The 13,651-nt window shown below is 45.4% G+C and overlaps 1 protein-coding gene across 3 annotated transcripts; it reads right to left on the bottom strand.

Annotated features, from left to right (window-relative positions):
- Positions 1 to 3,983: 3,983 nt before the first annotated feature.
- TADA3 (transcriptional adaptor 3) lies at positions 3,984 to 13,599 on the bottom strand. 3 transcript variants are annotated; one of them, XM_072126861.1, is made up of 9 exons: positions 13,579 to 13,599; positions 12,089 to 12,311; positions 11,121 to 11,368; positions 10,309 to 10,414; positions 8,235 to 8,379; positions 6,614 to 6,717; positions 6,266 to 6,375; positions 5,997 to 6,182; positions 3,984 to 4,438 (listed from the first exon to the last, which is right to left on the bottom strand). In XM_072126861.1, exons 1-9 carry the CDS (start codon positions 13,590 to 13,592, stop codon positions 4,246 to 4,248), a joined length of 1,329 nt encoding a protein of 442 aa, XP_071982962.1. In that variant the 5' UTR covers positions 13,593 to 13,599; the 3' UTR covers positions 3,984 to 4,245. The 3 variants fall into 3 exon arrangements, with proteins under 3 accessions (XP_071982962.1, XP_071982963.1, XP_071982964.1); XM_072126862.1 differs by having other exon boundaries at positions 8,238 to 8,379; positions 13,579 to 13,597; XM_072126863.1 differs by lacking the exon at positions 13,579 to 13,599 and adding an exon at positions 13,284 to 13,450.
- Between the last annotated feature and the right edge of the window lie 52 nt (positions 13,600 to 13,651).

Genomic DNA, 13,651 nt, shown 5'->3' with positions numbered 1-13,651 from the left:
GTGTAAATATCCAACGAACAGAGGCCGCACATCCAGATCCAAAAAATAAGATGAGTTAATTTCAGTGTAACGTGCTATCTCATATATATCCACCCATTATCTGTCTATCAAGAAAATCCAAGGAGGGGTAGGTGGGGTGCGATGCTTGCAGGTCCTGTCCGGCCTCTTGTAGACAGATGGAGACAAGCAGTATCATTCCAGACTTCTATATGCATTTAAAGGTGAGGTTTCCTGCATGTGTGGTAACATTTCCATGTACAACGCACAGGTAGTAAACCTCACTTATAATTGCTGATGTCTGATTTTGCATATAGTATCAATGTACACAGGAGCAAATTTAGACTGCCACGTATGAATATTATTGCCCTCACAAATCTGGAATCACTTCCTACATCTGGTACTAGAAGCTTCTTGGGGAATGGGGGATGTGCCCCATCTGTCTGCTTTCTATCTGTGGCTTCAGGATCTTTGGAGGACCTTCAAAGGTCCTGAAATCACTCTTGTGTACATGTGTATTGAGAGCAGGAACACATATATGAGAATGTCATAGGTGAAAGTACTTCTAAGTATAAAATTAACTGGGTGCTTTGGGTGGCCATGGGCCCCCCTAGAAGTCAAGGGCCCCACTGCTTGTCAATGGGGCTTCCCAGGAATTTTGGAAAACCTTATGTAGGCAGAGCAGGTATCATTGGTTCCCCAGCAGTGTAAGCCTCGCAGACCCCGACTCACTGAGGCCAATGACTGTCCATGTCTGTGCTCCTTTAACCCCAACTATCACCAAACCAGATTTCTTTATGCCTGAAATTTTCAAAAATTTCTAAAAAAATAAGTGAAACTGAACAAAACCTAAGAAATGTGCGCCACCTGGTGGCAGATTCTGCAACATATAGATAACCCGTATTTCTTACTCTAAGCAAACTGTAGTCATGTTATATTATCAGACCTGTACAGGGTGGTATGACATCATGTATGGTCTTGGAGTAGCCTCTGTTATATTGCCTTTGACCCAGGTGGTTGGGAGATGCTGTTTCACAGGGACAGGCTGAGGTCAGGGTAGGCATAGTCTGCACCTAACAGTAATCCAAGCAGAGGTCAGCTACAGCCGGGTCACATAGTAGTCACATGGACTGATGAAACTAGTATAGTATAGTATAGTAGTATAACTATATGTAGTACAAGTAGAGCTCAGACACAGGTAATAGACACCCTTACAGGACACATTGACTTGGTACCTTATTGCTCAGGCACCTTCCCTTGGAGAATAGGTGCATTGAATAACTCAGGGTGTGCGGTGATTGGTTCAACAGGATTGCGTCGCCTCTATAAAAGGCAGTCATGGCGCATGTGCACATCCTACAACTTGATGGTCAGGACTATTCACATGATAGATAGTTACCTGAACACTAGGACCCCCCTTATAGGAAAATGGAGACCTGTGTTATTGAGTTCATCAGGGGTCCTAAGGGGTGACAACCCCTTTAATCTCCCTAGCCTTATAGTTGCATGGAGTCTACGCTATACTAGACTACCTCTCCATACTGCACAGATTTCTGGAGGGGAACCCCAATACCCAGAACCCCCTGTCTCCCCATCCCCCTTCCATTATGCTGTTTTTCCAACCCACACAGATAAACCGAGGATGCACAGAAGCAATTCAATAAAGCCGTATGTACACAGGGGAGACACAGATGGTCATATGTATACAGTAGGATGCACAAAAACAGCGGCAGACGGCCAAGTGTGTAAATATGTACTCAGTGCATGAAAGGACCGATCCTGGATCAGGGAACGTCTGCTGGATCCGTAAGTCATGTGACTGGGGGGGGGGGGGGGAGGCTCATAATAGAACAGGGACAAACCGGAGGATCAGGATCAGCTGCTCAATGGGAACCTTCATTGTTTATGTGACGGACCACGAGTACAAGGACACAGAGGTGTTTAGCGCGTTACAATCAGATATGCAATATGTCTCGTGGATCCAATGTTCTGAACACAGAAGACAGGTTCTCAATGGATCCAGCGCCTTCCGATCTGTGTTCAGCACCACGGACCACACGTCACGTAGCTGTGCATCACAGGGAACGTTCCAGGTTGTTGTTACAACTTTGATAACTTTTGCAACTTGAGAGATATTGGGGGTCATTTACTAAGGGCCCGATTCACATTTTCCCGACGTGTTACCCGAATATTTCCGCCGATTTCCCCCGGGATTTTGGCGCACGCGATTGGATTGTGGCGCATTGGCGCCGGCATGCACGTGACGGAAATCGGGGGGCGTGGCTGAACAAAAACACGATGGATTCGGAAAAACCTCCGCATTTAAAAAAAGAAAAGTGTCGCGGAGCTTGCACTTACCTTCACTAGGAATAGGCCGGTGAACTTGAGTGCGTTCCGATGCTCTTCAGCGCAGCAGCGCCACCTGGTGGACGTCGGAGGAACTGCCTTAATGAATCCCAGCCGGACCAGAATCTACCGCAGAGAACGCGCCGCTGGATCGCGAATGGACCAGGTAAGTAAATCTGCCCCATTGTGGCTACAACCATTTATAACCATCGTCCCATTGAGAAAAAAAAAAAAAAATTGACATTGATTGAATACCGCAAGTTGGCGGCCATGTTTCAGACATGGCCTAATAATAGACCACTCACCCATTACTCGCTGGAGTATCAAGTATTTTCCCTTTCTGAAATAAAAGGGTGTCCTGAGACTCTTGACTTACCTTATTTACCACTTTAATTTGGGGTTATTAGGCTTACGATTGACAATGGATTTGCAGCTTTATCATGGGCCATATAGTAAGGATATAATACGGTTGTCTGAACACAGTCTTACAGATATTCTTCCCAAAAAGCAAAGCGTCTATGGCTGGAGGTCTCATAATCCTGCATCTGATGGGACGCACCCCAAGCATCACTGGCGTCTGCCTCCAGATAAAGGATATGGCGGTACAGTATGATGGGGCAGGATTATGAGCTGGAATGAATGTAATCACAGCTGAATAAACTGTACATACTGTATGTGCCAACCATAAGAATAGGGACCAATCCAGACCACACAAACCGCTACATGAAAGAGCCGCCGCTATCAGTCACACCTCTGTACGTCAATATTACTGGAGGGGCTCAGAACGTGCGATAAGGTAGTGATCACTACAGGCAGCTGGCTGATAACAGGGAACAATAGATTAAAATCAAAATGCTTGGAACACACAGTATGTATACTAGATGTCCTGAAGTGTAAGGCCAACTATTGCACAATTTAACTAATTCCTTAAAGGTGCGCTAATACCTTCAATAGCTCCTTCTTCTGAAACCTCTATAACAGTGGTGGCGAACCTATGGCACTGGTACCAGAGGTGGCACTCGGAGGCCTCTCTGTGTGCACATGGCTGTCTCCCAGGCACAGAGTTTGCCAGACATGGCATCTTCCTGCAGTCTCAGGCAGTCCAAGTACTGCCCTGCTATTGTAAAGTGACCCATCCTGTGCTGCATGGTCCTGTCCAAAGAGTGAAAAGGTGTCGGATTGGAGCTCAAAGATTCTGGTAGCAAGAAGTTTGTTACTGCCTAAATTGCTGTGTTGGCACTTTGGGAAAAGCTAGTGGTTTTTGAGTCTCACTTTGGGCACTCAATCTCTAAAAGGTTCTCTGTCACTGCTCTATAAACATGCATGCTCAGCTCGGGATGTATATATGTGTACAGTGACCCCTCCTGTCCAGCGCTGGCCACTGCACCTCCCATTATGGGCCCATTCTGCCCCTAATCACTGGCCTCAGCTGTGACCTCAGAGGTGCTATGTTTAAAGGGGTCATCACTATGAGGCCAGTGATTTACTGCAGTGCTGACATACAAGAAGAGGGCTTAGAGCCCGACTCCATACACGGACAGGAAGGGGTTAAAAAGTGCTCTGCTCTACATTACGCATCAGATGCTGCGCTATGTTAATGGTTGTGCATTTTGGCATCTGCACAGACATGACAGCCTCCCTCTGACATAAATCATTTTATTTTACCAATGTTTGAAAATATCGACATCACATACAGGATCGTTATTTAAAAAAAAAATAAAGAACAGACATGGCCACAATAAAATTATAAAAAATAATATATATATATAGAACAAAAACATCTGTAAAAGTTCCTTCGTGGAGATGCCGACGCACCGTGAAAAAGTAGCGAGACGTAAATGACACAATGGTGCGGCGGCTTCTTCAAGTACTGTACATAGCGGGGTCCTCCTGTCACCCCCCTCACCCGTCTAGAAGTTTTAATATGCTTTCTCTTTCCTTCAGGGCCTTCCACGCCTGGTCCTTCTCCTTTTTGGTCGGAGTCCTTTTTTTCTGCCGTGCGGCCATGATCTTCCTGAAAGCGTCCATAACCTCGTTGTCAGCCATGCGCACCCGGTGCCGCAGCTCCTGCTTGTTCATTTCTTCTTTTGCCAATCTGTGGAGCAGAACATGAGATGAAGATTATCACATTTCATGTATGATGGATGGATCTTGTATGAATAACTTTATGAAACCGTGTAATATTGTATCAGAGCAAAATGCTTCCCTCCCCACTGCCTTTGGCTCTTCCTCCTCTGCTCCCCACTCTGCTGAATACTGTCTTGCTTTTAAGATGGACAGCAACTCCGTGAGATGTCAGATGACACAGAAGTCTTTGGAGAGGGACGGATTGAGTCAGCAGCGAGGTCTGCAGGAATGGAGTAAAAGTAGGAGGAGGAGCAGCACCTTTCAATTATTTGTCTCAACCCATTATAATACACACCTGCTTTTGGCTTCAAAAACTGCATCTGAAAAACTGAACGTGTGCCATCACCCTTGGGGTAATAATAATAATTCCTTTATATACCCAGCACTGCACAGAGCAGCACCAACCATCTCCAATGGGGCTGACAAGGGTATCCACAAATGATGCAGAATACCCTCAGATTTGCTGCACAGATATGTAATACAGCAGCATTGTAGCCCATGGGATTGATGGCAATCCTATACACACAACGTGGGGAAAAAAAAAAAACTGCAGCGGATTGTGGTGCAATCTTGGAAATGCAAAGGTTGATCTCCGCCCATATCAGAAGGACGCTGGGTCCCCAAATCAGAAACTATCTGATTGTGGGATTTACCCTAGAGACAAGCCACAAAGTGTGCAGATTAAAGGGCTTGTGTTAGTAATGGTATTTATCACCTTTCCCCGGGATAGGGGATAAATATGAGGCTTCAGCAGTTAGACCCCTTGCAATGGGGCTTGGGGATCGTATGTTCCCCATATCGTCTCCATAGCACTGTGACATCCGGGCTTTGTCTGCTCTTTTTGCAGATCCAGAAGTCAAAGAAGCACATTGTAGAGCTCCGTCCTGTGCTAAATTCACTTCTATGGGACTTTGGCCACTTAACAGAATGGACCGAACCCGGAAGTTTAAAATCAGATAAGGGGACCTTGCAATCCCCTGTCCTGACAATTGCAGGAGGTCCAAAGCAGATATCCCCCCCCCCCTCCAATCTGATATCATGTGGACAGGGGTACACATCATTAATGACACAACCCCTTTAAACTTAAAAATTAGAAGACTACAGGAAAGCTGCCAGAAAGTAAAGATAAAAAAAGTCACATAATGACCAGAAACAGTATTAGTCCTCATGTACACACTGGGCTACCGACTGCTGAAATGTTTGACTGGTGATGAAGCGTCTCAGCTGCTTTCTGTAAGGCCTCATCTACACGGATGTATGTTACGCTGAAGCCCATACATATAGCTGGCTGGAGGAGGGGGCTCTCCACTCCATAGGAAGATGTTCGGCAGCGCTGTATTTCCGATGAAGGATACAGCATGATAACACATGTGTTGTGAAAGTACCGTGCTGCCATATACGTTTGTTTACTTGGGGGTCTTAGTCTCACTGCCTAGAAAGCCATGTCCTAGGCTACTGTCATGAGGACCACCAATAACAAGTACAATACATTTAGTGTGCTATGAAGTTATTAAAAGACCAGTCACCTGAGGAGTTCCTGTTTCTTGGCTCGGTTGTGAGCGCTGAGCGCCTTCAGCTCGGCCTGTCTCTTCCGGAGTTCAGCCAACACCTCATCTTCGGAGTCCTCTGCTGGCCGGTCCTCAGACTCAAGCAGACCCTGCGCTATCAGCTCTTCCTTTATTCGCACTTCTAAGGACTTTGTATGTGGAGCACTGAGAGAAGGATTACACAGAATATTTAGGAAGTCGTAATGAATATGTGGGAAAATACAGGAGCGCAGACTATCATTATATACCTGAACGGTTTCATCTGGCTCCGGGGCGACGTACTGGCACCATCAGTTCCTGACTCCTTCCCAGATATCTCAGGAATAGGGGAATCCTCAATCGGGGAAATAATGTTTTCCTGTGATCGACATAGTGGAATAATGGATAAACCTACATCCAAGTACTGGCACATTAAGATGTAACACATCCAAAATCTTCTCTCCCTGTCTGATGCAGAAGGCAAAGCTGGGACATCAGACCTAGCGGACTGTCCACCAACATTGGAGGTGGCCAAGATTAATCCAATGTCATCATAAGATAAAGGTAATCTCCAAACTACTGTCCTACACAAACACAAAAGGACAAATGTCACCTACCTCCACAAGTGCCTGCAGAAGACGCTGTGTCAGATGACCAAACGGGCAGCCATCCTCCGGCTGGTCGTGCTGGGACTCGGACTTCTTCAGCATGGAGTCCACATCTAGAAGAAACCAAGAGAGATACACGTTAGACGACCAATAGGAAGAAACAAGTGTAAGGATGAGATATGGACTTCGCTTATGATGTAATGGGTTTCCTTATACCCTAATAAACAACGTTTTGCTAGGGGAAGATGTGGATATGATACTAAAATCAAGACAGAAAGTGGAGCCAGAATTTTAATCAAAGCTTAGTTGCAGTTACTGCATAGAGAATGGTGCTCTTCAGGTTTAAAAGGGGTTGTCCCCTTTCAGCAAATAATTGATTGTTTGTGTAAAGGAAAAGTTATACAATTTACCATATACATTCTGTATCAATTCCTCCGATTTCTAGATCTCTGCTTGCTGTCCTTCTATAGAAATTGTTTGCTTCCAGTGTATAGAAATCAGTCCGTGGTCTTGCGATGGACACACAGATGCACGAGCAGTTAACAGAACAGTAATCAGAGCCGCATGTCCATCACAAGACCATGGACTGATTTCTATGCACTGGAAGCAAACAATTTCTATAGAACGACAGCAAGCAGAGATCTAGAAAATCAGAGGAATTTGACATTAAAAGGATCATTTTATCAAGACTGTGGATGTACTCGTGTATATAAAGGGGAGATAAGACACCAGAACTGTGTTTCTAGGTGCCATGTTTCAGAAGTTTTAGCCATTTGAAGTCAATCATTGTCATGAGGTCTCACTGGGTTTGTGCAATTAGGACGTATATAGCTGTGTGGCAGTCGTGAAGGGGTTAAGTGCATCTCACATTTACATGTAGAGACCAGACTACATAAACACAAGAGGTAAACACTACATTATGGAGACCCTAACACAACATGGTGGCTCTAGAGGTGCTAAAGCTGGCTGCTGTGACTTACCTAGAGAACCCACCTAGAGAAAGGCAGTAGAGGTTAGGGACATAAATGACAACACAAGAAAACAGATTACAAAAAAAAGTGGAAGTCTGCGATATTTGTCTGTTAGGGACACTTCAGTAACAGCCGATCCATTGCATTCTCGGAGGAGAATGACTCCAAAAGTTCTAATAAAGTTCTAGTAATACAATGAAAATGAGTCCTGCTCCTCCCTTCGGGCGAGATGAGAAATACTTAGAGGGCATGCAGGGGCAACACAGCGCATGAGCCAGATGCAGGAGTCATGTTCCTGGTGCATGCACTGCTGCAGCAGATTGAGCTTGTGCGGAACAAAGCAGGAAGTAATACACTCCAGCATCGCTGCCAGCACTGGCAACACCATGACGTCACTATGTAACAGAGGACACAGAATAGGAAAGGCGAGTATTGTGGAATTAGGGGCATAAGGAGATGGGGCATTATAAATTTGGGTGTAATGAGAGCTGAGGACGTAATGAAAGGGGGCATTAGGCATGGAGTAGAACTGAGTAAAGTATACTAGTTTGGCTCTCTAATACCATTCCGATTTTTCATTTGGCCACATAGGAAAACCCATGTAAACCAATATTATTGACATCCCTTTTAGGAGGTGCTTCATCATTTCTGGGGACTACTACCTTTGGAGTCCAGCTCGGTCAGTGGTCCTAGGGGTCCCTTTTTCTTATCTCCAGCCATAGAGGCCCGGGCTCCATCTTTCTGTTCTTCCTGTAAGTCCTCCTGAGCCCAGCGCTGGGAATAATGTTTCCCCAAAGGTGGAATCTGAAATAAAAGTGTATAACATTAAGAGGAGAGGCTTTATAAAAGATGCTACAATTAACCCTTCATTTACTCAAAAGGTTAGTTACCATGACACGAGGGATGCTATAGAAACATTACATCTCATGTTACCATCCAGCCCCAGCCCTGTCTAGATATACCGCATAGACCCAAACATTTTCACTACAAATCTCTATGAAAGCTTGTTTGGGGGACCACTGGCGGTCCCACCTAATGAAGTATGACACCTTAGCGATCCAGTTCAACTAGCTTTATGAATACCCCAGAATCTAGCACAGGTTTCGATTTCCAGCAGGTTACCCCTGGGGACACACAGTTTGGCTGCACTTCCACAAGACAAAGCGAGTAACAGGAGAAGTGATAAAAACATGATGGAAGTGGGTTTTAGATGTAGATTCCAAGCCCTATGCAGCCACTCTCCATTCAAATCTATAGGATTAATGAAAATAGCTGAGTGTACAGAGTCCTAGCCGGCCACAAAAAGGGGGACAGCAGACACCTATTCTCAAAATAGGTGCAACCAACATGTATTTATGACCTATCCACAGGATACGTCAAAAATATTTAACGTCAGTGTACCCCTTTAAAGGGCATTTCAAGAAACTGAGGACATGGTGCAGTAAAGTAGGACTCCTGCAATGCACTGCTGTACATTTACAGGAACACAAAGATTTACCGTATTTTTCGGACTATAAGGCGCACAAAAATTCCTTTGATTTTCTCAGAAATCAATGGTGCGCCTTATAGTCCAGTGCGCCTTATATATGAACCGTACTTACAGACAACAGCTGCCTTGAACTGTGCACAGGTCTGCCACCTGCTGGTCTTTCATCCTTATAATCAGGTGCACCGTATATATGAACCTAGACGTTTTAGCAGGCAATTATTGATGGTGCGCCTTATAGTCCGAAAAAAAACGGTAACTTTTCATTCTTTTATCTAAAACCTGTATCCTTTTTATTAGGTCGGTTTAAAAATGATAAAAAAAATTACAAGTAATAGCGATTCCAGTGTAAATCCTGATGTAGCTCACTAAACAAGCCAGCTATCTATTTAGTACCCAATCAATGGATGCAATAGCCCTGTTATGTATATGGAGGCTCATAGTATAGAATAGAATGGAAGGTATTTGTCATAGGAGTCTCCGATTGATGCAATAGCGCTGCCATGTAATGGAGACTACATAGGCACCTGGCTCATATAGTGATCCACATAAGGATTTATACTGGAATCTCTATTGCTTGTTATATACTTTTGTTTTTTTTTTCACCTGACATCATAAAAATTATACAGATTTTATATGAAAGAATAGAACTAAAGCAATGAGAATGCACACAACTTTTTAAAGAGGTTTTCATCTACCATTACCTCTTTCCAGAACAGGATGGATGATGGGGGTTACAGTACTGGTCTAATAATGAGGAGAGGACTGCTCTGTCCCTAGAATTACACAGTGGGGCAGATTTACTTACCCGGTCCATTCGCGATCCAGCAGCGCTTTCTCTGCGGTGGATTCGGGTCTTCCGGCGATTCACTAAGGCAATTTCTCCGACGTCCACCAGGTGTCGCTGCTGCGCTGAAGTCCGCCGAGGCCTGCCAGAGTTCACGATCCTATACTTGGTGAAGGTAAGTGCGTGTCCCGCTACACTTTTTTTTTTTTTTTTAAATGCTTCGGTTTCTCCAATACCATCGGGTTTTCGTACGGCCACGCCCCCCAATTTCTGTCGCGTGCATGCTGGCACCGATGCACCACAATCCAATCGTGTGCGCCAAAAACCCGGGGCAATACAGGGAAAAAAATCGGCACAAATCGGAAATATTCGGGTAACACGTTGGGAAAACGCGAATCAGGCCCTTAGTAAATGACCCCCAGTGTGATAATGTTGGAGGAGCCCACGGCTCTGATCATACTTTGTAGTAGTCGGCCTCATCCTCGGGCGTCTTTAGAAGATCCTCCAGAACCTTGATCTCTTCTGTCGTTATGTCTGCGCAATACGGTTCAACAGACGCCCAAAATCTGAAACCCAACACAAGGAAAAATGTGTTATAAATATGAAAGTATAAACTACAAAGTCATTTCAAATACCATTAGCTTTGTATCTGCTGCGGCGTATAGCAATGTCCATCCAAATCTCCCTGTTTCATGCTTAAAGGGTTGTTTCTAGTCACCTATCAGACTTGTGGAGGGAAGAGCGATACCTGGACCCCATTCCCTGATCAGCCATTTAAAGTGGCTTCAATATTCAGTACTGTGGCCTATTCACTGTGCAACAGCGCTGTACATTGTTCAGTGGCTCTTCTTGGTACTGCAGCTCAGATCCGTTTGCTTGGATAATATTGAGGCTCAAACAGGTCTAGTGATCAATGGACATGTCAAAGGTTGTGGAAGAAGCGCTCAGTGATATGCCACAACTAGAGATGAATGGACCCGAACTTTAGCTTCCACATCCTCCGTTCAGAAGCATGCGGACGTGTTGCTTGATGGGCTGCACAGAAGACAATCAGGCCTAACCCCTAACAACTAGACCTGGCTGCGATTGCCCAGCAACATGTTAGGGTTAGGCAGAGCTGCCGAATCTAAAGTTGGGGTCCACTCATCTCTAGCCATAACCTCTTCTAGAGATGGAATCGATCACCTATCCGAAGGATATTTGATCAATACACATTTCATTCCTGGACTTCCTCTTACCAGGGACATAGGATTTATTTTTCCCTGTGACTACCTGTTCGGGGCATCGTTTTTGGGTATTCTGGGAACGTCCACTGGATCATCTGTGAACTCGTATTCCTGGATTTTTTGCTGTAGGTTTCTGGACTTGGGTCTTCCTGGGCCGGTTCCTGAAGCGTGACTCACTTTAACCTCCAGCTTAGGCTTTTTGGGTTTGTGTTTCACAGGCGTGCCGGGCTCATGCTCCTTACCAAGCTTCAAAAACCTGCGGTCCCCTTTCTTATCCTGCCAGTCTGTAAGGATCTGGTGGAAGATATAAGAAAAGAGCTGGTAATACAGCAACTCAACTCTACACTATTGCGGTCACTACATTTGTGTGTCCTTTCTCAATGTAACCTGCAAATAAATATGTAGCATCACAAAGATTACAAAATTGGTTTAATCTGCCATTAAAATCAATCTTAATAATCCAGGGACATTGCTCGTAGATCCATGACTTTGGTAATCTTCTTATATGGTTATCCACAGTCTCCTTTCTTCTAAAATCAACTTTTAAAATTATGCCAATTAGCCAGAAGGGCTCTGGAGAGTGTTACCAGAGCCCTTCATGCTGTATATTCACAGTCTGTTACTCCATCTCTCCTGCTCCCTCAGCACTTTGCCCCTCCCTCTGCTGGTTATAATCTCACACAGTGAGGAAGAGGGGAGGGGGAGTGTTCCTGCTCCTGTGTAACAGCCCATGAAGCTGCAACACAGAGGGGCTTTGGTAATACCCCCTCCCCAGAACAGAATTTTAAAAAAAAGTTGATTTTAGAAGGAAGGAGGCCATGGATAACGGATATCAGAAGATTACCACAGTCCCGGTGCCTGGATCTATGCGTAATGTCCCTGGTTTATTACAATGGATTTTGATGGTAGATTAAATTTTAATGTAGCTCTGTAGATTTGGTGTAGAGATCTGGAAATTTACCCCAAACATTAGGCTCAGGTCTTGCATTCACAGAGCCCGATCCACCTCCTCACCTGCGTTTCAGCTTCTAAAACGCGCAGTCGCCGGCTCGCCGAGGACAGGAGCGTCTCCAGTTCTAGCTGCAGAGTGTCCAGCTCCTCAATGCCGATCCCATCGTCTTCCGAGCGAGAGAGCACAGCCGTGTATCGGGGGCACAGCTTGATGTGGTCCACCGACTTAAACTCGTGGAACTGCAGAGGGCAATCCTTTAACTCGCTCATGGCGGCGTCTGGCGATCTAAACAAAGAAGAAAAGAGAATTAAAGGAAGTTTTACCACCATACAGCTGGGGGGAGAGACGAGGGGTCCGACGGAGGTACCTCAGACACCCTTTTCTCGTTATCTGTGGGGGTCTCTTCACTGAAACCCCCCACCGATCCTGTAGATTGGGGCTAACTTGCTCGGAGGGAAAACCCCTCTAAGTCAGTGATGAAGGCCAATAGCCTCTGGTATATACAGGTACAACAACAGCTCTGCTAATGTATTGTACAGAGGCAGCCCCCGTGATTAAGGGATGGGGAGAAAATCAAACCTGAAGCTGTGATTCCCTCCATACTGGCTTTGCTACATGCAAGCTCAGTCTAACGATGTATGTGCAGTGTGACAGACTATGGGGAAACCCCGACCCCAGGGTAAGTTCCCCAAAGGAAGAAAACGGAGGAGCTCTTCAACCACCAAAGAAGTTTTTGCAGCAACATTAGATCTTCCATCGACTTTGACAGCAGCACCAAAGTATTATAACCCACAAGGCCCAATTGGCGCCGAAAATATCTAATCTGCGATGTTCCTACTGTTAAATACTACAGGTTTTCTGCAGCATTTTAGTCCGATATGACTATTTTTGGTAAAAAAATGACCCCTTTTTCCAGTTTCCTATCCAAAAAAACTGCAAAGTCTGAATGAACCCCTGCGCCTGAGCGTTTAGGGGGGACTGATTAACCCCTGTATGCCCGCAGCGGGCAGCCCCTGCGCAGAATCAATGACAGAAGGTCATAATTATACAGAAAAGGGGGAAGATTTTGCCAAATTTAGAGGATAGAGGCCCATTGGGAACGCACGCAGCAGTCTTATGGGTTGATGTGGGCAATAGCTGCGTTTTTACAGCGTTATATCATTGATGGACCCCCTTATAGGATCTATAGGGTATAGGTAAGCAGCTCCGCATTGTATGCAGCATCCTAATGACCCCGGCACAATGCGGCGTACTCACACAGCAGTGGCCAGGCCTCTACTACACCCGCATCACAGCTTCACCCAAGACCAACCCCCGTTCACACGGTTTCTCCGCCTTTAAGCGCCCGGAGCCGACAGGTGGCAGAGCAGAGCCGCCCGGGCCCTTGTGCCAATCCTCTCAATAACCGGGGCCGTGGGAAACACCATTCACAGGCGCCATGGGGGGGAGTCGGAATAAATACTACCTCATTCCTGAGAAATATGCAACCTTTCACGATGTGAATAATATAAACCATAACCATCTATGTCATAATCTATATCCGGAGTGCTACCTGATATTAGCCATCACTACAAACATAAATGATCACGCCTTATTGTGAAATAATGGTACGCTCCACCAACACC

The sequence above is a fragment of the Engystomops pustulosus genome, chromosome 10 (assembly GCF_040894005.1).
Source record: "Engystomops pustulosus chromosome 10, aEngPut4.maternal, whole genome shotgun sequence".
Lineage (NCBI taxonomy): Eukaryota > Metazoa > Chordata > Amphibia > Anura > Leptodactylidae > Engystomops > Engystomops pustulosus.
This window is presented reverse-complemented; position numbering and strand designations above follow the sequence as displayed.

Bases quoted from the DNA above. Each gene is read 5' to 3' on its own strand.
- TADA3 (XM_072126861.1), bottom strand. The intron at 11,369-12,088 runs GTGAGGAGGTGG...ATCTTCCACCAG, and splicing joins TTTTAGAAGCTGAAACGCAG to ATCCTTACAGACTGGCAGGA. The intron at 4,439-5,996 runs GTGACTGGTCTT...TCTGCTCCACAG, and splicing joins AAGAAACAGGAACTCCTCAG to ATTGGCAAAAGAAGAAATGA.